Source organism: Schistocerca piceifrons, unplaced genomic scaffold (genome assembly GCF_021461385.2).
Source record: "Schistocerca piceifrons isolate TAMUIC-IGC-003096 unplaced genomic scaffold, iqSchPice1.1 HiC_scaffold_913, whole genome shotgun sequence".
Classification (NCBI taxonomy): Eukaryota; Metazoa; Arthropoda; class Insecta; order Orthoptera; family Acrididae; genus Schistocerca; species Schistocerca piceifrons.
The window spans coordinates 4,333,078-4,360,438 of record NW_025729183.1 but is presented as its reverse complement, the minus strand read 5'-3'; the positions used below and the strand labels follow the sequence as shown (position 1 = coordinate 4,360,438).

General features: G+C 57.1%; 1 protein-coding gene across 1 annotated transcript; it reads right to left on the bottom strand.

Annotated features, from left to right (window-relative positions):
* Positions 1-13,636: 13,636 nt before the first annotated feature.
* Positions 13,637-26,883, bottom strand: LOC124771282 (actin cytoskeleton-regulatory complex protein pan1-like). The gene is made up of 3 exons (XM_047249304.1): positions 26,599-26,883; positions 14,693-15,052; positions 13,637-14,020 (listed from the first exon to the last, which is right to left on the bottom strand). The coding sequence occupies exons 1-3, from the start codon at positions 26,881-26,883 to the stop codon at positions 13,637-13,639; spliced, it is 1,029 nt and encodes a 342-aa protein (XP_047105260.1).
* Positions 26,884-27,361: the final 478 nt, after the last annotated feature.

Genomic DNA, 27,361 nt, shown 5'->3' with positions numbered 1-27,361 from the left:
TGACGTGGCGTTGCAAGGAATGGCGCGCCGAACTGTGGGAGGACCGAATGGCACAAATTCAACACCTATCGCGTGATGAATGGGCACTCATCCGTAATATCAAGAAACCCAGGACACCAAAAACGGCGCTCACGGATGGCACCAACCTCGTATTTGACAACCTTCAAAAGGCCGAACTCTTTGCGGAAACCTACGAAACGCAATCACGACTAAATTTTGCTGACTTTAACAACGATGACGAAGAGGACGCACGCACTCGGGCAGAGGCACACCACATAAGACAACACCCCAGCGGAGACCGGCCAGAACTGACGTCTCCAGGAGAAATTCGCCGCATACTCAGGAAATTACACTCCACATCTGCCCCCGGACCTGACGGAATTTCGAACGACCATCTGAAGCATCTCCCACGGAAACCACTAGTGCTATTAACGAGAATACTCAACGAATGCCTGCTGAAGGAACATTTCCCACCACAATGGAAACTGGCCAAGATCATACCCATCCCGAAACCGGGTAAGGACCCACTTCAGCCTGCGCACCACCGACCAATCAGTCTCCTTTCCACGATGGGCAAAACGTTTGAACGTGTCATCTTGGCCCGCATCAAGCCGCCCCTCTTGGAAAATGACGTCATTCGACCAGACCAATTTGCCTTTCAACCCAAACTTTCCGCCGAAATCCAGCTGCTCCGGATCTCGGAACACCTCACAAATCAAATCAATCTAAACCACTACACAGCAGCCATTTTCCTGGATGTTCAACAAGCATTTGACAAGGTGTGGCGAGAGAAGCTCATAAGTAAACTCCGGAACACCACCGACATCCCCAACTGTTATATCAAGATTATCGACAGCTTCCTGACCGACCGCCGTTTTTACGTCCAACAGGCCGACCAACACTCAGACACCAAACATCTCTCCGACGGTATACCGCAAGGATCGGTACTCTCTCCCATCCTGTTCACCATCTACGTAAATGACATGCCCAAACTGCCGAACATCATGCTAGCACAGTTCGCTGATGATACGGCTCTCCTTACCAGCAGCCGTTCATTAGATACAGCAATCACCCGCTTGCAACACCAGATCGATATCCTCCTTTTGTGGGCAACTGATAATAAAATCACTATCAACGCACTCAAGACAAAGGCCATACTTTTCACTCGACGGAGACCGATTCTTCACCGCCGCCTCCAGATCAATGACCACGCCATCGAATGGTCCACCACGACGAAATATTTAGGGGTCACCCTGGACCATAAACTCACATTCTCAGCCCACATCAACGACAAAAGCCTCAAAATCATTCGCGCCATCCATGGACTATACCCCTTCTTAGCAAGCACTGACCTAAACGTAGCTACGAAGCTACGCATCTACCGTGCGACAATACTCCCAATGATGCTATATGGCTGCGCTACGTGGGGAATCACATCCACCACCAACATCCGCAAACTACAACGACTACAAAACCGGTGTCTAAGAATCATTCTCAAAGCGCCCAGGTGGTCCCGAATTGTATCCTTACATGATGAACTGCAAGTCTCAACAATAGATCAAGTAATCCAACTACACGTCCAGCGTCTCATCAACAAAATAGACGACTTAAGGGTATCAACGAGACAACTCGAAGGAATCGCAACCACCCAACCTGAACCATGGCATAAAGTCAAGGTCCCCAGGGCCCTCACAACACAATGAAAAGTGAAGCAAAGGTATGTAGGGCAAAAAGGACCCCTGTGAGCCCAAAGTCCTACAAAAGATAACAATAAAGATGTACAAACCTACCTCTCACCCTTGGAAGTCCAGCCGCCAAAGGCGGTAGCACTTCGGCAACGAAACCACACAGGGAAGAAAAAAAAAAAAAAAAAAAAAAAAAAAAAAAAAAAAAAAAAAAAAGTGATTCTCTGCTCTGCTGTGCTGTGCTTGCGTGCCTGCCGTCCCGCTCGCTCTCGCTCTCGCTCTCGCTGTGTGTTAGGCGCGTCGTCGAAATGGCAGATCAGGCGGCTACGAACGAGACTGCTGCGGCACCCGCCGCCACCGGCACTACGAAGAAGGCCAAGTCTGCGTCGTCTGCGAAGAAGCCGCGCGCCAAGCCTGCGCACCCGCGCACCTCTGAGATGGTGACGGCCGCCATCAAGAGTCTGAAGGAGCGCGGCGGGTCGTCGCTGCAGGCGATCAAGAAGTACATTGCCGCGCACTACAAGCTGGACGCGGAGAAGCTGGCGCCGTTTATCAAGAAGTACCTCAAGTCGGCCGTCGTGGCGGGCGAGCTGGTGCAGACGAAGGGGAAGGGCGCGTCCGGCTCGTTCAAGCTTGCCGGCGCCGGCGGCGGGGGGGCGGCCGAGGGCGGCAAGGCTCGTGCTGGCGGTGCCAAGAAGAAGCGCGCCGCTCCGGCCAGCAAGGAGAAGAAGGGCGCCCGTGCGGCCGGCGCAAAGAAGGCTGGTGGCGTGAAGGCGGCGACCGGTCGGAAGGCGGGCGCCGCCAAGAAGGCGTCTGCGGCGTCGGCCGCTCCCGCGGGTGCGAAGAAGGCGGCTGCGGCCAAGCCGGCCAAGGCCAAGTCGCCGTCGAAGGCGAAGAAGGCCGCCAAGGTTCCGACGAAGAAGCCGAAGGCGCCGCGCCCGAAGAAGGCGACGACGCCGTCTAAGGCGAAGGCTTCGCCCAAGAAGAAGAAGTAGAGTAGAGTAGAGGAGAAAGAGAAAGAGGATGGGAAAGGAAGGGTTTGGCGCTTGACTCCGTCGTCCCCAGCCCCCGTCGTCGTCTAGTGGCGCGCAAGAGACGCGCGGCCCAAAACGGCCCTTCTCAGGGCCATCAAAGCACGTCGGGGAAGGTTTTGATTGTCGTGTTGCGGTGTGGGTGTGTGTCTGTCTGTCTGTCTGGCGTTTTCTGTATGCCCGTGGGGATGCTGTTTGCGTGCCGTGGTGGTTGGATTGCGGGGGTCGGTGGCGGGTGTGGGCGGCGGTAGCGGTAAGCGGTGTTGTTGTCGTGGTTGATTGTCGCCGTGTTTTTGGCGGCGGCCGACGGTTGGTTTTCTGTCACGTTGTTTTTTTGAATACGTTGGTTGGCTTGCCTGCGTTCGTTCTTCTCGGATGTCTGTCTTGTCTAGTCGTGTCTGGTCTTTGTTTGTTTCTTTGTGTGTGTGTGTTATGTTTTGCAACGGGGGGCACGTTGAGATGAGATGTCGGCGGGGATTTCGGTGGCGCGCCTGCCTGGCCGTTGGCCGTCGGAGTGGAGTGCGGGTTGTGTTTTCGAAACGAAAGCGGCGGCCGGCCGGCCAGCCACCCGTGCGGTGTGACGTCGGCCGTTGGGTATTGTGCGCTTTGAGCGCCGGGGAGGGATGATGTGTGATTGTTGCGCGCTGCTAAGCAGGCAGGCAGAGTGAGCGGGTGTGGCGGACGGACGGAAAGTGGTGGTTTTTGTTTTGGGTTGTGGGGCGAGAGGCAGGCGACCGACAAAGTTTGCTCGCGACGGAGAGATGTTAGTGGCCCTGAAAAGGGCCGTTTTTGTTTGTGCGGTGCGGTGCCGCGGCGCGGTTTAGGCGCGCTCGCCGCGGATGCGGCGCGCGAGCTGGATGTCCTTGGGCATGATGGTGACGCGCTTGGCGTGGATTGCGCACAGGTTGGTGTCTTCGAAGAGGCCGACGAGGTAGGCCTCGCTGGCCTCCTGCAGGGCCATGACTGCGGAGCTCTGGAAGCGCAGGTCGGTCTTGAAGTCCTGGGCGATCTCGCGCACTAGGCGCTGGAATGGCAGCTTGCGGATGAGCAGCTCTGTGCTCTTCTGGTAGCGCCTGATTTCTCGCAGGGCGACGGTGCCCGGCCTGTAGCGGTGGGGCTTCTTGACGCCTCCGGTGGCGGGCGCGCTCTTCCTCGCCGCCTTGGTGGCGAGCTGTTTGCGCGGCGCCTTTCCGCCGGTGGACTTGCGGGCCGTTTGCTTTGTGCGGGCCATAGCGGTAGCGGAGCGGCGTGCGTGGAGGCTAGGTGCGGCGCGGCGTCCGGTGCTGCCTTGACAACGGGCCCGCGCGTTTTTTTTTTTTTTTTTTTTTTATTTTTTTTTTTATTTTTTTTTTTTTTTTTATTTTTTTTATACTTTTCATTCCCACTCCTGAGGGGTAATGGGCGGGCCATTGGAGAGCTTCTCGCTCTATTTGGCCTTAGTTTAACAATTTTCTTGATATTTCCTCTTTATTGACATTGTCCTTATAACTATTACTTACATCTACTTATGTCTATAATACATTTGAGAAATTACGATACTAGGTGTCCTCAGTCGGACTTAAATAGATCTATTATACATTTGAGTGATTATGTTTCTTGGTGTCCTCAGTCGGACTTAACTAGGTGTACAACAATAAGGTGAGGTGGTTGACTTGGTGTTTTAAGAGATAGGCTTAAGTTAACAGAGAAGTTTTAATAGAACTGAATTTTGATAAATTTGGGAAGATGATGATATATATGGTACACTATTGCTATGGCGATCTGTACTTCGATGGTTGACATTGTGAGCTGAGATATTTTAGTTATTATCATTTAGGCTAAGTGGGTGACCCGTTACCTCTGCTACCTGGCTTGAGGCGGTGCAATGTTTGGGTTGTTCCGGTGTTTGGGAGGTTATATTGGATTGGGATCTGGGTCTAGTGCCAGTAGGTGTGGAGGTGTTGGTGGTTCGTTTGCTATTAGTGTTAATTGTGCAGAGTGTTCATGGTCGTGTATGGTGTCTGGGTGTGTTGCTAGTATGTTGTGTATAATTGTTCGTGGTGGAAATGTGTATTTGAATTTTGGCTTGTTTTTGTGTCTAGGTATGTTTGTGAATATCTGTGTGAGGTCGGGGCGAGTTGTGAGTATGCGTCGGCCGTACCGTGCGCGTAGGACCGCTAGTCTCGTCTGAAGGGGGGTGACCTTCGCTTCTTCGTATGCTTCTTGTCTGGGGGTCGTGGGTGGCAGTCTCAGAATGCTTCGTAGGATGCGTCTTTCGGTCTGATATAGTCTTTCTGTTTTGGTTCGTGTCATGCAGGCTAGGGGGGCAGCAGCGTACTCGAAGAGGGGCCGGACGAATGTTTTGTAAGTATTGATGGCGGTTTTGTCATTGCAGCCGTGGAATTTTCCCTGGACTCGTCTAATTAAGGATTGTCTTTGTCTGACTTTGTTGAGTGTGTCTTTGACGTGTTGGTCTAGGTTTAGGTATTTGTCTAACGTCACTCCCAGGTACTTGGCTTTGTCAGTCATGTTCAGTCTAGTTCCCCACAGCGTTAGCGTGATGTTGTCCGGATTTTGTTTCGTCTTTTTGGGAATGTCGCGGTGTCTGAACAGGATTAACTGGGTTTTGTTAGGGTTAGGCTTTATGCGCCATTTCTGCATCCACTGTTGCAGTTTCGTCAGGAAGGTCGTCGCTTCACGGTTGATTGTGCTTGTAGATGGTCCTGAATTCCAATACGCCGTGTCATCTGCGTAAAGTTGGACTTGTTCGTTTGGTCTGGTCGTAGTGGGTACGTCAGTGGTGTATAGTGAGTATAGCAGGGGGGAGATTATTCCTCCCTGCGCAACTCCTGCTTGTGGTGAGAAGGGTGATGAAGTTTCGTCGTTTACATGTACTTGGGATTGTCTGTCTAGTAGGAGCGATTGGATGAGTCTTACTGTCTTGGGGGGCAGTCCTAGTTTCAGTAATTTATAGAGTAGGCCGTCGTGCCAGATCTTGTCAAATGCGCGCTCGATGTCTAGGAAGACTGCGAGCGTGCATTGTCCCAGATTCTGGTGTCTTGTTATGTCTGTGGTAAGTCTTAGTAGGGGGTCGTTGGTCGAGTGTCTTTGTCTGAAACCTGATTGGAGGTGGGGGATTATTTGCAGTTTTTCTGTATATTTGGTCAGTCTGTCAGTTATTATTCTTTCGAATGTTTTCCTAAGCACGTCTATTAGGGATATGGGTCGATAAGATTTCGGGTCTGTTTTTGATTTGCCTTGCTTGTGAATCATAATGGTTTTAGTCTTTTTCCACGCTGTGGGGGTAGTTTCGTGCGTCATGCAGTAGTTAAACAGTAAGGTCAGTAAGGGGGTTAGCGTCGCGAGGGGGCATTTCCTGAGGTGAGTTCTTTGGATGCCATTTTCGCCTGGGGCGGAGTTTTTACCCGACATGATGGCCTCTGCTACTTCACCGTCAGTTATTTCTTTAAGTAAGTCGTGGTCGTTTTCGGAGGGCACGGTGGGCATGTGAAGGAGGAGGGGAAGTTCGTCCGTGACTGTATGTCTGAATTGCTCGTCGAATAGGTTGTCTTGAGGGAAACTGTGGGCATTGACCAGTACTTCCTTGAAGGCCTCCGCAATTTCTTTGTCGTTGGTGGTAGGAGTGTTGTCGATTGTCAGTTTGTATTTCCTGTCCGTGTTTTGTCCTGTGAGTGTTTTAAATTTCGTCCAGAACTTGCGTCCTTGTCTGTGATCAAGTTGTTTGCATGTGTTGTCCCACTGGTTTTGTCGATGTTCCGAGACGAGTCGCTTGATTTTTGCATTAAGTCTGTTCCACTGTTGTTTGAGCTCTGGATTGTTTGTCCTTACTATTTCAGTGTGTAATTGTCTTTTGCGTCTGATGAGAAGTAGTACGTCAGGGGGGAGATGAGGTTTCCAGCGCTCAATTGTCTTAGTGGGGATGGCTGTCTCGATGGCTGTTTTTATTGAGTCCACGATTCTGTCATTAATGAGGTCTAACTCGGTGTCGTTAGTAATCGTCAGTGGTGCTTGAAGGTCGTTATTTATCGTCTCTTGGTATTTCTTCCAGTCCGCTTTCGAGTATAGTCGTACGGTCCTGGAGGTTTGTGGTGGTGGAGGAGGATTGATTGCAGTTGTGCTAAAGAGAATGGGGAGGTGGTCGCTCGTAATGCTGTCTCCTATTGTTGCTGAGGTCATGGTGTCTGTCAAACTAGGGCTGTGCAGGATGTGGTCGGGAAGGGAGTTGCCACCGTGTCCTACGAAGGTGTAAGTCGTCATCGGGATTCTAGTTGCGTTTTCTGTAGTTAGGAAGTCCAGGAGCGCTTCGCCGTTTCTGTTGTTGCCTGTGTCACCAAGGAGGTCGTGTCTGGCATTAAGGTCGCCCATTAGGATGTAATCTCTGAAGGTAGCCACGTATCGGAGGAACGCCCTCGGGATTTCCGTGCCTGGGGAGACATATAAACAGACTATCAGCAATCGGCGGCGTCTTGGTCGAGGGATGGTGACCATAACTGCTTCCAGGTGATCGAATTGGATAGGGAGCGGGGTTTCCAGGGCTGCGAGGGATTTTTTTGTGAGTATTGCAACTCCACCCCTGCCGTCTGGTCGATGTTTGAAGTAGTTGTCATAGTCACTGTTAACGTTGATGTTGTGTGTTTCTTTCGTCCACGTCTCGGCAATGCCCGCGATGTCGATGTCCTGTCTTGTCAGAATGTCATTTAGCAGTGGTTTCTTGTTCCTGATGCCGCTTGCATTAACGAACATCAGGTTGGTGGAGTGTCTGTTGGGGCGGTAGTCCATGGTGAGTCTGGGGGGGGGGGGGGAGGGTGTGAAGTTTTTTTAAGTCCTGAGGGTCTGCGCATAAGAGCGGCGGGTAATGGTGGTTGTCACTTGTTGCCCTGTTTGGTTGTAGATGACGTCCCTATCGAAGAAGCGCTGGGCCACTTGTCGAATAGTGTAAATTACTTCCTCCTTGCGGCCTTGGAAGAGGTTGGTTAAAGAGAAAGTAACGACTTTCAGGAAGTCCTCGATATTTAGAACTTCTCCCTGTGAGGAGGAGGTGTCGGCCAGCTGAAGAGGGGCTTGAAGTCTTTCATTAATGGCTGCTGGGGGCCTTTCCTTGCACTTGAAAGACCTTGCGGAGTGTGGTCCTCCGCAGTTTGCGCAGGAAGGGGTGGAGCGGTCGTCGCTGGCGCATTCTGAGAGATGGTGCTTGCCGCCGCAGCGACTGCATTTTGGGGTGGCTGAGCAGTCTTTTGTGTGGTGGTTAAATTGCTGGCACCTCTGGCACTGTATGGGCTGTGGTTTAGGGGGATTAGAGGGTTCGACCTTGTGGTGCGAGAGGAAAATGTGCACGCCATTTTCGAGCATATAGTCAATATGCTTCTGGTTGGGGGAGATGACCCTGAACATCGGCCCAAACCTTCCTGTTTTGCGCGACTGGATGCGCCAAGCTGCACTGATTTCTAGACCCTGAAGTTTCAGCTCAGAGATGACGTCATCCTTGTCAACATCGAAGTACACATCCTTAACTACAGCACTAAACGATGGGGGTTTGGGCTTCGGCAGGGGGCCTGCCATCGGCCTGCTTACTTTTTTCTCCACGATGACATTGGTTGGGAGAAACTGCCGAAGGGTTCTCTGCAAGTAGTTCACGTCATACTGTATTTCTGCCGTGAGTTTAGCGGTCCTTCCGTCCCTGAAGACGTTGAGGGTGCCGCTATAGTCCCTGATGTGCTCCCTGATTTGTAGCGACAGAGTCTTGTTTGTCGTTTTTTCCGGCAGATTTTTGAGAAAGTAGGTGGTGGGGCTGGGAGATTTTGTTCCAGCGGGCCTTTTCTGCTCGATGCCCACCCTGGGACTCCTTTCCGGTGTAATCTTTCCCGGGCGATGGTGAGTGGGGAGGGAGTCGCTGTCCGATTTGCGTCGTCTTCTGGAGCGCTGCACCGTCCAGCCCTCGTTGTCGTCGCCTGCTGCTACCTCGTCGTGCGAATGATGGTCGACCACGACGAGGGGGTGATGGTTGATGGCGGGGGTGTCTGGGGGAGAGTCAGGAGAGTCGGGCGACTCTTGGGTGGCAGGGTCGAGTCTCCCAAACTTCGCCATGTTCGTCAGATTCAGTGTAGTGTGCGGGCGGGTTTGCTGCCTGGTGAGGGTAGATTACACCTCTCCTCGCGGGTATCCAGCCAGTGACTGGGCCCTGAAGGAGTACTTGCCCTAACAAACTAGGGGGGGGGCAGAGGGAGGCTCTGCGGCAGCGTGAGGGGTGAATGTTACCAACTGCGTCCTGTCGGTGTTCCTCTTGTACGATGATCTCCAGCTGTCAACGTGGTTTGATGATGCGGTGTGTTGTGGGAAGGCGCGCCTCCGTGCTGCGCTTATATGCCCTCGGTTGCGCGTGGTGGGGGGAGGGCGGGCCAGAGTCTATATAGGGGGGCGGCGGGCGCGCTGGGCGCAGACCGTAGCCGACTCGCCAGCCGCTGCAGCTGCTGTTTGTGCACGTTTTGCTTTGCCCGAGGAAGGATGACAGGCCGCGGCAAGGGAGGAAAGGGGTTCGGCAAGGGTGGCGCCAAGCGGCACCGCAAGGTGTTGCGCGACAACATCCAGGGCATCACGAAGCCCGCCATCCGCCGCCTGGCTCGCAGGGGCGGCGTGAAGCGCATCTCTGGTCTGATCTACGAGGAGACCCGCGGGGTGCTGAAGGTGTTCCTGGAGAACGTGATCCGCGACGCGGTGACGTACACTGAGCACGCCAAGCGCAAGACTGTGACGGCCATGGACGTGGTGTACGCCCTGAAGAGGCAGGGGCGCACCCTGTACGGTTTCGGCGGTTAGGCTGCGTCGCAGCGGGCGCTGGCCTTCCCGCGGCCGTGCTTGTGGGTGGGAGAGACTAGAAAACGGCCCTTTTCAGGGCCACCACACTGTTCGGAAGTTGAAAAGTGCGAAAGAGTCTGTGTTGTTGCTGCGTGTGTGCGCTGTGTTGTTTGTTTGTTTGTTTGTTTCTTTCTGTCCGTTTGAGCGACGTGATGTGACTGGGAGGGGAGAAGGAAAGGAAGCGTGTCATGTGGCTGGCTGTGTGTGTGAGAGTGGAGCTGCTTCGTTTGTGTTTGTTATTGTGTGTCTTTGTATCGATCGCGATGGAGATGGCGGGCTGTGTGTTGTTGTGCGAGAGGCGGTGATTATTTGCTTGCGTGGTTTGGCTCTGTGTGTTTGCGGCGGCGTTGGGGTTTCCGAGGCAAGGCGTGTGGGCATAGGCGGCCGGATCAGCTGTTTCGTTCGTGTCGACGGCCGTTGCGCGCGGGAGCGGAGGGCGGTGTGTCGACACGCCTCCCTTTTAACAATGGTCATTATTGCTGCCGTTGTCGTTTGGAAGGCGACTGCGACCGTGCAAAATGTGTGTGTGTGTTGGGCCACACGGGCTGTGTGGACGACAAGATGGCGGACGTGCGCCGGCGGCGGCTGTGCTGTGAAAGTGCAAAGTTAAAACAAAACAAGGACGACTGAAATTTTGCTTTGGACGTAGGTTTGTGTGGTGGCCCTGAAAAGGGCCGATTGTTGTGGGCCGGGCCGAGCCGAGCCGGCAAAGCGCGTTGCGCGCAGGGGAGCACGCGGCGCTGCGATTGCCTGGCCTCCTTTAGGCCTTCTTCTCGGTCTTCTTTGGCAGCAGGACGGCCTGGATGTTGGGCAGGACACCACCCTGTGCGATGGTGACGCCCGACAGGAGCTTGTTGAGCTCCTCGTCGTTGCGGATGGCAAGCTGCAGGTGGCGCGGGATGATGCGCGTCTTCTTGTTGTCGCGGGCCGCGTTTCCGGCCAGCTCGAGCACCTCAGCCGCGAGGTACTCCATGACGGCGGCGAGGTAGACGGGCGCCCCGGCGCCGACGCGCTCTGCGTAGTTTCCCTTGCGCAGGAGGCGGTGGATTCTGCCGACCGGGAACTGGAGCCCAGCCCTGCTTGAGCGGGACTTTGACTTGCCCTTGACTTTGCCTCCCTTTCCGCGTCCGGACATGGCGATGGGCTAGCGACGGTGCACACGAAACGGAAACGAAAACGACCGGTGCGAGCGGCAGCGAGTCGAGCAGCGGAGTGCGTGCCGGCGCGCGCGCGCGCGCGGCCTCCTTTCATCTGGACTGGGTGTGGAACATCCCAGGCTATCGTGAATGTAGGGTTTACCGAGAGGCATTTCCTACCAAGGCTGCAGGGTGTGGTTGGCGGTGGTCAGCGCGTATGATAACTGGAAATCGCTGAGAGGAAGAAGTGGTGGTGAGTCTTCTGGGCTGACCTGATTATTCGATCAGGGCAACGGGCCGCCTGTAGTGGTCGTGATGGTCATTATGTCGTCCTAACCTCCGGACGAGGGGATTGTCTGAAGTGCGGGTGGCATTATAAAACCGGCGCGCTGCGTCTTGAAATCTCTCCCGGACGAGGGGTTCCTCAGCCGCCTGATGGAGGGGGCGATGAGGGAAATCACGCGGAACATGGTAAACTCGGCGCAAGAGCTTGTTTTGTAGTTGCTGGAGCCTCTGAATGTGGGAGGGGGCAGCATTGCCCCAGACTTCACAGGCATAGTCCATGACCGGACGAATGCACGTACGATAGATATGCAGTCCGTTGGCGACAGGGAGCGAGGAAGTTTCGTTGAGCATGGGGTACAATGCCCCAGCCCTCTGAGATGTCTTCCGGTGTACAGCGGTGACGTGAGCCTTCCATGTCAGGGTGCGATCGAGAATGACCCCGAGGTAGGTGGCAGTCGTGGTCCAGGTGATGGCCTGATTACAAAGCACCAGTGGTGGCACTTCAGGTGGGAGACGGCGAGTGAGGAGCATCGCCTGAGATTTGGTGGCGTTGAAGCCGATCCGCCAGTCGGCGGCCCAGCGCTCGAGGTCCTGCAGAGCAGCTTGCAGACGTCGGAGGACGGCGTCGATGTTGCGATGGCGCGAGAAGAGGGCCGTGTCATCAGCATAGATGGCACGACCAACCCTCGGGGAAATCGGCAGGTCAGAGGTGTAGACAGCATACAATATCGGGCCCAGAACGCTCCCTTGGGGCACTCCAGCAAGGACTGGGCGAACAGAGGAAGACGTGCTGCCAACTCGGACGACAAAAGTACGGCCCTCAAGGTAGTTGCCGAGTAGGCGGACGAAGCACGAAGGGATGCCGAGATGGAACAACTTGAAGAGCAGGCCGTGGTGCCAGACGGTGTCAAAGGCCTTGGACACATCGAGCAGGACAAGGCCGCAAAACTCCCGATTGTTGAACGCCAGTGTCGCCTCCTCGACGACGCGGAGCAACTGTTGAGTGGTGGAGTGGTGCTGGCGGAAGCCAAACTGTTCCCGAGGAATGATATTGTCCTGGTGGAGCAGCCGGCCGAACCTAGAGAGGAGGATTCTCTCGAAAACTTTACTCAACGTCGGGAGGAGACTGATGGGGCGATAATGCTCTGGTACTGTCCTGTTTTTGCCCGGCTTCGGGACCGCCACAACGACAGCCTTCTTCCAAGCGTCTGGGTACTGCAGCTGGTGAAAGATGGCGTTGAAGAGAGCGACCACATACAGGATGGCAATCCTGGGCAGCATGCGGAGGACTCTCCCGTCAACGTTGTCGTGCCCCGGGGCCTTCGTCTGGGGAAGTCGGCGAAGATGGTCAGTGACCTCCCTTTCCGATGTTGGGACAATGGTGGCGTCACCGTGATCGCCGTGGAGGAAGGCAGCAAGTCTGGTCTCCACTGTGCGGACGTTCTCGTTGTCGACCGGCGCCGCAAGGGGCCGGAAGTTGGCCTCAAAAGTCGACGCCAGGGCCTCGGCTTTAGCGGCGGGCGTGTAAGCAGGTCCATCGGTAGTTGTGAGCGGCGGCATGTGTGGGCGGTGCCGTGTGAGGGAACGGACCAACTCCCACGTGTCGGCCCCAGGATCAACTGAGGCAAGCTTCTCCTCCCACCGGCGGATACGGTGAGCAGCAAGGGCAGCCTTGATGACGCGGCGGAGATGATTGATGCGCCGCTTCAGCACAGGCTGGCGTGTTTCATGCCAAACTCTGTTCAGACGGTTTCGTTCTCGGATAAGGTCCCGTAAGTCTGCAGGGAGTGCTGGAGCTGCCACTGAAGAAACCCGTGGAGGCGTAGTGGAGTCAGCAACAGCCGTGGTGAGAGCCGCAGTCAGCGTGTGAAGAGCAGCATTGACATCCGTGTCCAGTGGAGGTGGCTCATCCGGGAGGCGTTGCAGAACAAGCTGCCGGAAGCGCGGCCAGTCGGTCTTCCGGGTGTCGAGCTTCGCCGCTGGTGGAAGCGGAGTGACATGTAGTCGAAAGAGCACCGGCAAGTGGTCGGAGCTCAAGGCGTGGAGAACGTCGGGGGTGACGAACCAGTCGACACCCTTGACGAGACAAATGTCCAAAACGTCGGGAGCAGAGCCGTTCGAAGGGTAGTGCGTCGGCTCAGCAGGTCCATACACAGAAGCACGTGCCCTCTCTGCAGCATGATAGAGCCGCCTCCCACTGACGTTCAGCGTCCGAGAATTCCAGAGCTGGTGCTTGGCATTCAGGTCGCCAGCGAGGAAGAGCTTGACCCCAGCACGAAGGAGAGTGTCAGCATCATGGACGGTGAGGTGGCCTCGTGGCGGCCGGTACACCGAGAGAAAGATGACCGTTCCAAGGGACGTCTCCACTGCGACGGCCGTAGCTTCACAGGAGTCCAACCTCGGCAGAGGGACACGATAGTGCCGGAGTGTCCGCTTGACATAGATGGCTGTCCCACCGCCAGCCGTCAGCCTGTCGTCGCGATAGCAGACGTAATTCGGGGCGTTCGCTCGAAGTCCAGGTTTGAGGTGCGTCTCGGTAAGGAGACACACATCCACGCTGTAATCCTGGAGGAACTGCCGGAATTCGAGAAGCGCAGGGAAGAGGCCATTCGCGTTCCACGTTACAGCCGTGAAGGTCTGGTGGCGCCTAAGGTTGTGAGCCATGGCCAGCGGATGCGATCGCCGTGGCAGCGGGGAAACTTCGGAGGGCTGCATGGACTGCAGCAGTGATGGCGGTCGGCAGCTGGGCCAGAGCGGCAGAGACAGCCACGAGGGTGGCCTGGACTTCTTGCAAGACCGCGATGAAATCAGCAGCCGCAGCAGGTGGAGCAGGCCCATCTTCAGAGCGTCGCAGAGGCTGGACAGCAGGGGCAGAAGGAGGCGTCGTCCGGCCCTGGAGGACGTCGGCGTAACCAAGGTCCGCCCGAGCAGCAAGCAGGCGCCGCTGGGCGGGTTGTCGCGGAGGAGTAGCAGGTGGAGCAGGTGGTGGCGCAGCTCGGCGCCGCTGCTGTTGGCCATCGGAGCGGGACGTCTGCCGCAAGGGAGGTAGTCCACGCTGGCGGCGGCTGGCTGCCTTGTGGACAGCGCAACCGCGGTAGCTCGCAGGATGAGCCCGCTTGCACAGGGCACAGGTGGCTGGTTCGTCCCGGGACCGGGTACACTGCTGGCTGAGGTGACCCTCGCCACACTTGACACATCGTGGCCTCATGCGACAGAGGCGGGAAGTGTGGCCCGGCTCCTGACAATTGTAGCATTGGACGAGGCCCTTCCGTGCGCGTAACTTCTCGACTGTCACCGAGAGGTCATAAAACCTGGTGACTTGGTAGATTTGCCTGTTATCAGGCGTATCAGGCAACACGATCTCCATCAAAGGGATGGGGCGCTGGGTACCAGGCATCTTCATCCGGGTGGCTGCAGTGGGCGCGAAACCCATAGTGATGAGGCCGTCCTTAAAGGCGTCCGCCTTCATCTTCAGCGGTATGCCTCGCATGGCAACCTTGAGAACTTTGGGTCGTACAGTGGGGAAGGTGTAGTTTGGGATCCCACGTGCACCAACCATGTCCATGACAGCCACGTAATCTGCAGTAGTGGCGACTGTCAGCTTCAGGCGGTCTTCGCCGCAGTGTTTGGCGGTAAAAGCGTTCTTGAGGTTGGCCTGGAGCCAGTCCCGAAGCGTCAGATAATCGTCAGGGTAGTCGATAACAATCGGCGGCAGCTTAGGGCCGGAGAGAGGTGTAGCATCGTCGGCGGCCGCCGGTGGAGGCTCGTCAGGATCTTCAGAGTCGGCGCCATCCTGTAGGGCGTCGTACTGATTGGCAGTAGGCACAGGGACAACGGTCGGGCGCCGTCGTGGAGCCGCCCTCTTCTTAGGTGGCGGTTTCTTGAATCCAGCGTCACTCGTACCAGAAGTGTGTGGGTCGTCACTGGCGGACGTGACAGCCGAGCGCTTGCGCTGAAGCACCCTCTGCGGGGCGCCGGCAGCGCAGTCCTCACGGGGAGGGTCGGTAGAATAGTCCATCTCATCGTCCTGGTCGCGCGTAGTCGTCATATACTCTTGGTCCTCCTGGGGTTGCCGGGTCGTCATAAGTGGAGCGTCCGATGGGGCCGCCGACGGCGCAGGCGCCGCCGGACGGCGATCAGACAGCTCCGGCGCGGCGGCGGCAGCTGCCGCGACCGCGCGCGCGTCACAAACGTCTTGCTCGCTCGCCATCTCGAACACGAGTCGCGTGCGTGCGTGCCGGCGCAGCCGGGGTGGGGGTGCTTTATGGGCTCGGGTGCGGCGGCCGGTTGCGCGCGCGCCCCATTGGTCGGCGGCCGCAACAGGGCGAGCTGGTAAAGGTGCGGCGGCGGCTGGCGGCGGGTGCCACTGTGTGGGGAGACGCTGACTAGAGCGGAGCGCTTGCTACTGGTGTTGCTGCTGCCGTACGTTCGTTCGAGATGCCGCCCAAGACTAGCGGGAAGGCCGCCAAGAAGGCTGGCAAGGCGCAGAAGAACATTTCGAAGGGCGACAAGAAGAAGAAGCGCAAGAGGAAGGAGAGCTATGCCATCTACATCTACAAGGTGCTGAAGCAGGTGCACCCTGACACGGGCATCTCGTCGAAGGCGATGAGCATCATGAACAGCTTCGTGAACGACATTTTCGAGCGCATTGCGGCCGAGGCTTCTCGCCTGGCGCACTACAACAAGCGCTCGACCATCACGTCCCGCGAGATCCAGACCGCTGTGCGGCTGTTGCTGCCTGGCGAGCTGGCCAAGCACGCCGTGAGCGAGGGCACGAAGGCGGTGACCAAGTACACGAGCTCCAAGTAAGGAGGTGGCTCTGGAATGGAAGGAAGGAAGGAAGGATGGAGAAGGCTCCTCCGTTGCGAGAGCGGCAAAACGGCCCTTTTCAGGGCCACCAACTTGCCTTTTGCGGGAAGGGCGGAATTGTTGTTGTTGTTGTTTGTGTGGACGGCTGTGATGTGTGTGTGCATTTTGATTGTGGGTGGGGGGGGGGGCGCGTCAAAGGGTGTTGCGGGGTACGGCCACGAGGTTGGTCGCCGTGGCGTGGTTTTTTGACCCATTGGTGTTGGTGTGTGTGTGTTACCTGTCTGCGAGGGGGGACAGTGCGATCGCCGACTTTTTTTTGTCACCGTAACGACGGCCGTTTGCGGGTTTGTTTTTGCACATCCATACATGGCGAGGGTGAAATGTGAAATGTTTTTATTTGTTTTGTTTTTTTTTTTTTTTGTTTTTTTGCCGCCCACTATTCCCTTTGCTGTACGCCGAGTTTTGACAATGGTGCGACGTAACTGCAGCGTGGAGGTGTGTGAGTGACGTTGAAATGAACGTGCCACTAAGACGCATTGTTGTTGTATTGTACTGTACGTGTACGGCGACACGCACGATGATGTACCATTCGACTCTGATTTTTGATAGCCGTGTCTGACTGATTGCGTACGACGCACGCACACCGATGTCGTCATTCAAGATGCACGCGTGTCCAGTGCAGTACAGTAAGCGCGACGCTAGACGGCGGCGGCGGTCGTTTTTGGCGAATGTCTGTACACGTGTTTGTCTGTGTCCATCCGGTGTGTATGTATTTGTTTGTTTGGAAGTGTTTTGTGTGTCAGTGACGTGGTCCGATCCGTCGCCCCCTGAGTAACTGTCGATCGGCGCGATAGACCGGCGTCACGCAACTGAACCGAAGTCTTGGGCACACCCGTCATACTGTTGTACGCCGTCGCGCTGAGAACGGTAACGAAAGGTTGACTTTGATCGGTCGAATGTCTGGGCAGAACGTGAGGAATGAGGCAAGAGTGCAGGAGGAAAGGACAGAGGGAGAGGGGGGGGCAAAAGAGAGAGGAAGGGAAAAAGGGAGAAACGCATTCGCAGAGCAACGGAACGTTCCCGTGTCGGAGGCGTATTGGAGCCGCACTGAAATGCGTTTAACGGCGGCGCGGCTGCAAGTGTCTGCCGTGGTGAACGTTACCTTTGACGGCTGCATTGGGCTTTGCTTTTGCTTTCGCTTTCGCTTTCCCGGGTGTACGTAACGTTTGTTGATATGGTTCTGAGGAAGAGTGTATGACAGTGCCGTGCCGTCCATGTTCGTGTGCCCTCCCATTGTGTGTATGCTATTGTCTGTGTACTTGAATGATGTATGTAGGTGTTGGTGGACATGTTTTACCAGTGGGGGGAAATGGATCGTCGATAGTTGCCGTCACTCTGTCACGGTCGAGATGACGCCACCCTCCGTACAGAAAGGTGTCGAGAAAGTGTGTGTGTGTGTGTGTGTGTGTGTGTTTAGCGAATTGCGTCCGTGAATTGGCAGTGTTTGGAGGTGGGCTTGCCCTGCATGTGGCCCGGAAGGCTGTTCGTTTGGCTGGCGGTAGTGTTGTGTGGACAGGGGAGGGGCATGCGTAACGCTGCTGGCATGGCATTTCGGGAGATGGGAGGGGGCAAACGAGGAAACGAGGAGCGGCGGCCAAAGACACGGGGAGGGGCGCGGTGTGGGTGGCTTGCGCCTGTGCTCGGCGTTGTGGTTTGTGCAAAAGAGGAGGAGAAAAACAATGAGTTGCCAGGGAGGGGAGCGGTGTTGTGTTGTGGTTGTCGTGGTGTAGCCGCAGACGCGGCTGTCAGTGAACGTGGCGAGACGGACGGATGCGCGGAGGGGCGGGGGCGGGGGCGGGGCATTTCGCCGGTGCCGTGCCATGCCTGAAAGCCGCGTGGTCGCCGTGTTGTTGGTGGCGTGGGGGCGAGGAGAGTACCGTACGGGTGTGCTTGTGCGCCGGAAATGGCACACTGCGGCTGCCCGTCTTGGAGGCTGATGGCTGTGGTGTGGAAATGGGGCGCGGTGATGTTGAAGCAGTTGAAGAACAGAAAAGAAACCAAAAAAAAAAAAAACGGAAGGGGGGAGGCATGGCGTGATGCGGCGGTGGTGGTGAGAGCGGGAAAAACAAAACAAAAAAAAAAGAAGGAAAAAAAGAAAGAACAAGAAACAAAAAAGAAAACAAAAAGTCTATCAATATTGAAATGTAAATGGAAATGGACCCAGGTATAACCTCCCCGCACAAATAGGCAGAGAGACCGATGATAATAAAAATGTGCCAGAATGTTAAGGTCCCTACAAAAGAAACCCAACGATAATATTAATGAAAGAATGAACCGTATGTAACATTGCAACAGACATAATGAAACCTGATGAATTGTATAAGGGCAGCAGCGTTGACCTTTGGCCCTGTATTCAGAATAAAAAGAGCCAAAGATCGTTACCCCAATGAAAAAGACACACGAAAGAAACAAAAAATTGCATTTATATCTGCTCCTCAATTGTAGATACCCCCCCTTACACAGCTGTGTGCAATGAATGAGTGCTGGCTGGTAATTAATTGCACTCCTTGGAGGGAAATGCCATAGGAAGTAGTCTTTAAAAAGTGAATGTTTTTCGTTAAAAGAAAGAAGTTACTTTAGAAAAAAGTAATAGTGGGGCTTGTGTTGTTGAACAAAATAAGTACAATTAACACACGTTATCAGATTTGCGCAATGCAGCTTCACACTACCTTTTTATTGCAACACAATATACTGTACATCGTCCCGAACCGTGACCAGAGTCGCGAGACGAGCAGAGCACGCCGCCGACGCCCGCTCAGTACAACCGTCCACCCGCTACTACTGTCGACTGACTACTACCTCTCCCGACTCGCGCTACAATAAATATATATAACAACTGTTCCTGGCGACTCGCTGCGTGCCACTACTGTCGTCTGGCGCGGTCCAAGCGCCGACCAGCAACGATAAATAACCCTCTGGTCAGACGGAGATGCTGTCATGCCTCGCCATCGCTCTGGTAATGAATACATACGTGTTGCAGCGTGCGTACCACCGGAACACGCAGTGGCGGAGCCCAAAGACTGTGTTGTCGAGGTCGAGTGCGTGCGGGAAGAGAGGCAGCGTCGGCACGGAGATGCAAGCGAGCGAGACGCACGGGGGCTGCGGCGTGGCGCGTTTGCGGTCGGCGCCATTGGTGGCAACGGCCGGGACAAGCAGCGGTGTATGGTGTGGTGCGGGGCGGACAGGGGCGGCGGTGGACGGGGCGGAGGAGGAGGAGGAGGAGGCGGCGCGACGACGGCATGGGGGCGAAAACGGGACGGGGGACGGCGGATGTTGAGAGGCGTCACGCGCGGACAGGACACAGACACAGAGACACACAGATTGGAAAGGGAGGGTGCGCGGTAGTAGTTGGGAATGTGCGTACCGTGCGGGATGGGAGTGGGCGAGGAACACGGTCGTGGCCCCTGTTTTGGGTGCGTGTGATGACGTCGGTGTGTTGTGGGAAGGGAAGGGAAGGGAGAATATGCTGTGGCGGCGGCGCGTAATGGGCGTAGGCCGAAAAGAGAAAGGAACGTGGGCAGTGTGTTGGCAAGCGTCGGTTCGACTGCGACGTTGTGATGGGCAGGGCAGGGCAGGGCAGGGCAGGGCAAGGTAATGGTGGTAGGAGTAGGCGTGTGGGCGCAAAAAAAAAAAAAAAAAAAATCTGCTGCTGCAGGCGGTGCCGTAACCGCCATGGCGGGAAGGAGAGAGGGCCTAAGAAAGAAAGAAAGAAAGAAAGAAGAAGAAAAAAAAAAAAAAAAAGGAAGGGGGGGGCGAAAGTGGAGAGGCGGTGGTGTTGAGAAGGGCGGGGGCGGAAGGAAGGCAGGAAGGACAAGAGGCGAGGCGACGGCTTGCTTTGTGTATCGGTCGGTCTCTGGCCATGCTTCGTTTTCTGCAGCAGGGTCGGTGCGCGGCGTGGCTCGCGGCAGTGGGAACGCCTGGCGGCTGGACGGCCAGCAATGCGGTTGGATGGGCGGCCACAGCACCGCACCTGTGCCCGAGGAGGAGACGCTGGCGGCGGGCCCTGAGGTGAGGCCGGCTCGGCTCGGCTCGGCTGGGGCTGTGGATGTGTAGGTGTGCGCCGCTGCTGCAACAACGAGTAAAACGCGAGAAGAAGGGATGGCGGTAGAGAGAAAAAAAGGTCGGCACGGCCATTGCGCGATGTGGCGTGTTGTGTTGATGCGCAGGCAGACGCGTACAGAGAGACGAGCCCGGTCTGCAGCAGGGTGTGGCCGTGCCGAGTGCAGAGCAGCGGCGGCTCGGTTCGGTTCGGCCCGGCCCGGCGGGCCGCGCTGTTGTCGGCGGACGTGAGCGCCCCCTGGCGGGTGGCCGGAGGCGGCGCGGCGTGTTGGACGTGTGGCTGGTGGCAGTGCACAATTTGCGAGTGGCTGGCGGTGTGGTGTGGCGGTTGGCGCGTCGGGCGGCGGAGAGAGAGAGGAGAGGTAAGGTATGTGTTGCGGGCGCCCTTTTGCTGCGCTGCGTCGTTGCGTGCCGTACAGGGCGGGCGCTTGTCGACTGTGTGGGCGGTGTGGTGAATTGGCGTGAAACGGCTGCCGAGAGGTGTGGTAGCGAGCCGGTCGGTGTCAGTGCGAAGGGGAATGTGCGTGCGTTTGGCGTGAGAGTGGGAATTAGTGGGGCCGGCTGGTGTGTTGGTTCCTTGTGTCTTGTGTCGTGTAGGTAGCTTGATGGCAACGTGGAAGGACGCCGGTTTCGTTTCGAGCCTTGCGTGTGGTTGTCGACGTTGACTGGTTGGCGTGTGCATGTGTGGGTCGCGAGTGCGTTTTTGGCTGGCTGTGTGTGTGTTGGGGGGAGGCGGTGGTGAAAGTGCAGTCGTTGCCACGGGCGTCGTCGGGTGGGGCTGGGGCTGTGCGTCGTGGCCGAAAGGTGGTAGGTTGCAGGAAGCGAGCCCGTCGTTGACGGTGTCGCGTGAGTTGTGAATCGAGTGGGGCGCGGGGCGCGGGACAGGAGCAGCGTGCCGCTGCGTCGTGGTCGTCAGCAGAGGCTGTGCGTGTGCTTGTTCGTTTTGTGGGCGGTTCGTGCGAGGCGTTTTTGTTTTGTGTTGCCCTAGTTGTTAGTTTATTTTGTTTGTGTTTTGGTTGTTGTTTGTTATTTTGAGACGACGACTGGTTGGTGGCGTGCGCGCGAAGTGGCGGTGTGCGCTTCCCGTGTCGTTTGTGTTTTAATTTTTTTTTTTATTTTTGTGTGTTTTTGCACTGGGCCCCGGGGGGTGGGTGGGTGCGTGCGTGTCGATTGCCGGCTGGCGAAAGGTGCGCCATCGGCGGGGTGGGTCGCCGGCACAAGTAGAGGCGGCGGCGTTGTTGCTGTTGTTTGTTTTGTTCGGCTGTGTCGGCGAGCTGTGTTGCGGTGCGTGTGAATGGTGGTGCAAAAGTGCTGGCGTTGGGGCTGCGACTGCGACGGCGGCGAGCCGCGGGCGCGCATGATAGTGATGTTGTGTACGGTAGTGGTGGTGTTGTAGCACGACGTGCATCCGGGCCGGCGCGGAAAGCGCAGTTGCGGGCGGTTGCCCTTCGGTGCCAGCCATGTCGCGTGAGCGGCGGGTTGCTCTGGTGTCGACACGTGGTGCTCTGGGTTGTTGTGTGGTGCCCTTTGGCCGGTGGGGGTGGTTCGCGTGTGTCTCGTTCGCGCTCGGTATCTGGTCGTGGTCGTGCTGCTCCCCGTCTGTACGTTTTGTTTGTTTGTTTGTTTGCGGCGTGCCTGCCGACGTCGTCCCGTCGCGACCTTTCAACCGAAAGTAGTGTGGCGCCCGAAGGTGAACGAACGTAACCCTGACCTCGGCGCTTTACGCTGAGCCGAGCGGAACCGAACCGAACCGAACCTAACCTGTGGTGTGGTGAGGTGAGGTCAGCTCAGCCTGAGCCCCTAACGTCTACGTAAGGTAAGCTGTCCGGCTCACGCCTCACGTTTGAACGCTTTCTTAACCTACGTTTGACGCTTCTTCTTAACCTAGCACTGACCCCTTAACCTAACCTAACGTGTAACCTAACCTAACGTCTGACGACTGACGTGTTTGAATGCTTAACCTAAGTTTGGACGCTTAACCTAACCCAAGTCCCCTTAACCTAACCCACGTCCACCTAACCTAACCTACCCTAGACGTGTAAGAACGTAATGTGTAACGCGTAACGTGTAAGGTCGGCTGTCGTGTGTGCTGACGGCAGATTGGGTTGGTCTGTAGATTCGGATTGCGGTTTGCCTCGGGCGAGGGGTTGGGTCGGAAGCGGCGAGGGGCGGCGGTGCCTGTTGCGCAGGCGGCGTCCGTTTGCGGCGGGCAATTGTTGAGAAACGGCTGTGAATGTTGGCGGGCGAGAGGAGGAGGACGGCGCGCGATGTGGCCCGACGGCTGCGGGCCGATCGGGAAACGGCGGGAGGGCGACGGAAGGCGATGGGGCGGCGGAGGCGCGTTTGCACGGCCGTCATCGCCGCACGCCTCGGCTTGTGTGGCTGTGGCGCCGGCCGCGCTGGCCGGGCTGCCGCGGCGACGGTGTGGGAGTTTTGCCGAAGGTTTGGCCATTGTGGCGGGTCGTCGGCTGGGGCTGTGGGGGCGGATTTGGGCGGGGGCGGCGATTCTCGGCGGGCCGACCCAGGCTGTAGCGCGCGGTAGCTGCAGTTTGGCCGTGGTTTGCGGCGCTGCCGCGGCGACTGGTTGGCGACTGTGGTGTGGCTGTGTGTAGCCCCATCCTCGGTGGTTTGAAAGGCGCGGGCGGTTGTGGCGCAGGTTTGGGGCTGCTCCGCACAGGCTGTCGGACGTTGGGCGGTAGCAAGCGCGGGAGGCCCATCCGCCAGTCGTTATGTCCCAAGAAGAGGAGAGCAACACAGGATTTACCTGACGGCATTGCCTGCATTCGTCAGAGGAGAAAGGGTGTGTTGAACTTCTTTATTTGTTGTATGGCATCGGGGTATGCGGGATAATAAAAAAAGAAAATCATAGGGACGGAGCTGCAAGCAGCGTCCGCTGGGTGCACTCCCGAGTCTCAGCGGTCGAGGAGTGCAACAGGCCGCTGATAGCGGTCACGAACATCTTGAGGTGCGCCAACGTCTCGAATGAGGGGATTGGCAGAGGCGCGCGACCGTCGGTAAAAACGGCCGGCATTCTGCTGGATGCGGGGCATCACTTCCAGTTCATCAGCTGCATGGTGGAGGTATTGATGCGGAAACTGCGGGTGTACATGGAAGACCCGCCGGAGGATCTTATTCTGTTGCGCCTGAAGACGCTGAATATGCGTGGGAGCCGCATTGCCCCAGGCCTCACACGCGTAGTCCACAATTGGTCGTATAAATAAGCGGAAGATGAGGAGGCCATTCCGGATGGAGAGTTCAGACCCTTCATTAAGGAACGGGTACAGCGCACCCATCCGCTGGTGGACTTTGGCACGCACGGCGTCGATGTGTGGCTTCCACAGTAGGCGATCGTCCATGATAACGCCCAGGTACCGGACGGTCTTCTGCCAGGGGAGGGCGGTCCCATAGAGTCGAAGTGGCGGGGCCGGCATCGTCGTCTTCCTCGTAAAGACGATGGCCTGCGTCTTCAGGGGGTTGAACCGGATGCGCCAGCGAGCTGCCCAGATCTCGAGGTCGTCGCATGCCTGCTGCAACCGGGAATGCATGGCGGCATGCCACCGGCTCCTGGTGTAGAGCATCGTATCGTCGGCGTAGACGGCTTTCTCCACTCGGGGCGACGTCGGAAGGTCCGAGGTAAATATAGTATAAAGGACGGGGCCCAGGACGGAGCCCTGCGGCACCCCGGCGACGATAGGTCTGGCAGTGGAGAGAGCCGCGTCAACGCGGACAGCAAAAGTACGGTGCTGCAGGTACGACGCAATGAGGCGCACGTACGCTCGGGGAATGCCAAGGTGGTCCATCTTCCAGAGAAGTCCAGCATGCCAAACACTGTCAAAGGCCTTCGTGACATCTAGAAGAACCGCTCCACAGTACTCCCGGTTGTTGAAGGCGCGAGTGATGTACTCCACAACACGTACAATCTGCTGGGTCGTGGAGTGGCCGCTGCGGAATCCAAACTGTTCCGGGGGGAGGATTTCCCGAATATCCAGGATGGTCCGGAGTCGCTGAAGAAGAAGCCGCTCAAACAGCTTGCTGATGTGCGGAAGCAAACTGATAGGCCGGTAGGATTTTGGGTCCTTCCGATCCTTGCCCGGCTTAGGAACAGCAATAACGATGGAGTGCTTCCACGCTGCAGGGTAGGTGCGAGTCCGCAGAACCCAATTGAAGATGGCAGTGAGATGAACCACAGCCAGGAGCGGCAGGTTCTTCAGGACCCGGCCGGTAACGTCGTCAACACCTGGAGCCTTGGACGCCGGGAGAGCCTTGATGCTTGCACGGACTTCGGCCACTGAAATAGGTGGTATGTCGTCACGGTCCTCCTCCCCGTCCCCGTGGAGGATGGTCTGCACCGCTGCGTCAACCTGGTCGACGTGTAGCTGGTCCACATCTTCTTGAAGGGGGGTAAAATTCTCCTGAAAGATGTCCGCAAGGAGATTCGCCTTATCCTCATGTAGATAGGCCGTCCCAGTCGGTGTTGCAAGAGGGGGCATCCGTGTCCTGCGCTTCGTAAAAAAGCGGACCGCATTCCAGTGCATGGGGTCAGGGGTGAACGCCTGCAGTTTCTCAGCCCAGCGTCGATTCTTATGCTGGACAATTGCGGCCTTGATGTCACGGCGCAGGCTGTTGATGTGGCGCTTCAGCTGTGGGTCCCTGGTCACACGCCATTCCTTGCAGAGGCGATTACGTGTGCGGATGTCCTGGAGGATTTCCGCTGGGAGAGCGGAAGATGCGACTGTGCTGGTGCGCGGGCGGGGCGTCGCTCCCACCAGAGCTGCTGTGAGTGTATCAGCAAACTGGGCTGCAGAGGCCTCGTGAACTCCGACGCCATCCACCTGTCGCTGCAGGGCTGCAGTAACTCGACGCTGAAAGCACGGCCAGTCCGTGCGGTTGAGATTGAGGCGGCCTGTACTCTGCACCGGGGCGACGTCCAGTTGAAAGAGAACTGGCAGGTGGTCGGAGTTCAGGGCGTGGAGAACGTCAGCAGTCAGGAACTGATTAAGTCCCCGAGTAATAGCGATGTCAAGTACGTCAGGCCTCCCTCTGCTTGGAAAACACGTTGGCTCCACGGGACCACAGACATACGCATTCACCTCTTCAGTGGCCTGGAGTAGAAGGCGCCCATTACGATTAGTGACCAATGAATTCCAGGCCGCATGTTTGCAATTGAGGTCACCTGCGATGAAATATTTGCCTGGAGTCCGTAGAAGGAGACGGGCATCATCGATGAGGAGCTGGCGGCGAGGGCTCCGGTAGACAGCCATAAACGTGACTGGTCCAGTGGCTGTTTCAACCTGGACAGCAGTGACTTCTATAGACCCGATGGCAGGCGGTTGAATTTCACAATGCGGGATGGAGGAGCGGATGAAGATCGCCGTGCCACCCCCCTGCGTCGGTCTGTCGGTCCGAAAGCATCGGTAATTGGCGATGTTGGAGCGGATGCCTGGTTTGAGAAACGTCTCATTCACCAGGCATATGTCCACGTCTTGTTCAAACAAGAACTGCCGGAGCTCCTCAAGGTCGTAGGTGAGGTTGGCGGCGTTATAAGCCACGATGCGGAAATCATCCAAGCGGCGGCGTCTAGGCATGCTGGGCTACGGAAGTGTCTGCAGTAGGAGCCTGAAGGCTGCGTGAGATCGTCGCCTCCACCGTGGCGGCGATGGTTGCAGGCAGGTTGACGATGGCATGGGTCAACTCGGTCACCATCGTGGTCAGATGCTGCAGCAGCTGGAAAACGTCATGGAGCCCAACAGTAGGCACCGCAGTGGGTGAAGGAGAAGCTGGCTGGCGGTCCTGGCGCGGAAGAGGCGGCGGGACGCTTGGCACCTCGGCAGCTGCAGTAGCCCGTGGGTGGGAGACGCCCTTCAGGGCATCGGCCACTGTGATACCGGGCTGGATCCTCGCGGACCGGCGTTCCATGAGGGAGGGCCACGTACGGTTGTCATTGGCCGGCCGTGTGGGCGGCGGTTGGCGCCGCCGGCGGGTATCAGCACGTCGGGAAGGCGGGACGGGAGGAAGACCCCGCTGCCGACGGCTAGCCTCCTTATGCTTCGCGCAGGAACGAAAATTGGCAGGATGACTGCCTCCACACAGGCCACAGACGGGCGGCTCTTCCTTGCTTCGTGGACAAAGGCGGCTGTCGTGGCCAGCACCACACTTGACGCACATAGGCGGCATAGTGCAGTGACGGGCCACGTGGTTGAACCCTTGGCACCGGAAGCATTGGACCGGGCCACGGGACTTCCGCAGACGTTCCACGGTGACGGAGAGGTCGTAAATCCTGGTTAGCTGGAATATTTCCCGATGCCGAGGAGTGTCCTGCAGGACGACGACGCGGTGGCCAGTAAGCTGATTGGTCCCGGGCATACGATGGTAATCCACCACCGTCGCGACGAAGCCGAGGTCCTCCAGTTCTTCCTTCAGTTCGTCATGGGTGAGAGACGCCGGAATGTGCTTCAACAGCGCCTTCAGAGTCGGCGGACGTACCGCTGGATAGGTATACATGGGGATACCCTCTCGCCCAACCATATCCATTACAGTCACATAATCCTCAGTACAGGAGAGGCTGAGTTTGAGGGTATCACCCCCCGTCTGCTTGGCAGTAAATGACTGCTTACAATGTTCCTTTAACCACGTGTGCAGTTGCTTGTAGGAATTCTTAAACTGCAACACAATGGGCGGCACCTTCCGCTGCAGCTGAGGTTGGGACGGTTGCTGCTGCGCCCCCTGCTGTTGCTGCTGCTGCTGGGGCGGTGGAACGCCGTCCGCGCCGTCTTGAATGACGTCGTAGCGGTTAGACGTTGGCACCGCGTCCGTGTCAGGCCGCCGCTGCGGCTGCTTCGAGACCTTCTTCTTTGGTGGCTTCCGGAAACCGTCATCTGCTTCGGTGGCGGCGTCGCCGGTGCGCTTACGACTATGCTGCTGGTGGCCGTCGTCATCGTCGCCTGAAGAATCAGGAGTGCAATCCATACCGATATCCAAAGTCCTTGCACAGGTCGTCAACAGATCGTTCTCACGGAGGCGTTGCCTGGTCATCATAGGTGGGGGGCCGGATGAGGCCGCCGACGAAGTATTCTCCGCCGGACGGCGATCCGCCACACCCTCAGCCGGAGTAGCGTCCGTAGACATAACGAGCTCTCGCGCGACACGTCCGCTCTCGTCGGAAGACTAACTCCGAATGCGCGGGAGGCGCGGCGCGGCGGCGCGCAGAGTGGCGGCCGCTCTCTCGGCCGTCCGCGCCCGCCCGCGACACTGGCTGGGCCTTGTGATTCTCTGCTCTGCTGTGCTGTGCTTGCGTGCCTGCCGTCCCGCTCGCTCTCGCTCTCGCTCTCGCTGTGTGTTAGGCGCGTCGTCGAAATGGCAGATCAGGCGGCTACGAACGAGACTGCTGCGGCACCCGCCGCCACCGGCACTACGAAGAAGGCCAAGTCTGCGTCGTCTGCGAAGA

Coding starts and splice junctions, on each gene's coding strand:
- LOC124771282 (XM_047249304.1), bottom strand. CDS start 26,883: ATGGATTGCACTCCTGATTCTTCAGGCGACGATGACGACGGCCACCAG. Junction 15,053..26,598: donor AACCTCAGCTGCAGCGGAAG/GTGCCGCCCATT, acceptor CGGCAACCCCAG/GAGGACCAAGAGTATATGAC. Junction 14,021..14,692: donor GCCCTAAGCTGCCGCCGATT/GTTATCGACTAC, acceptor CCCTTGCGGCAG/ACGTCCCGCTCCGATGGCCA.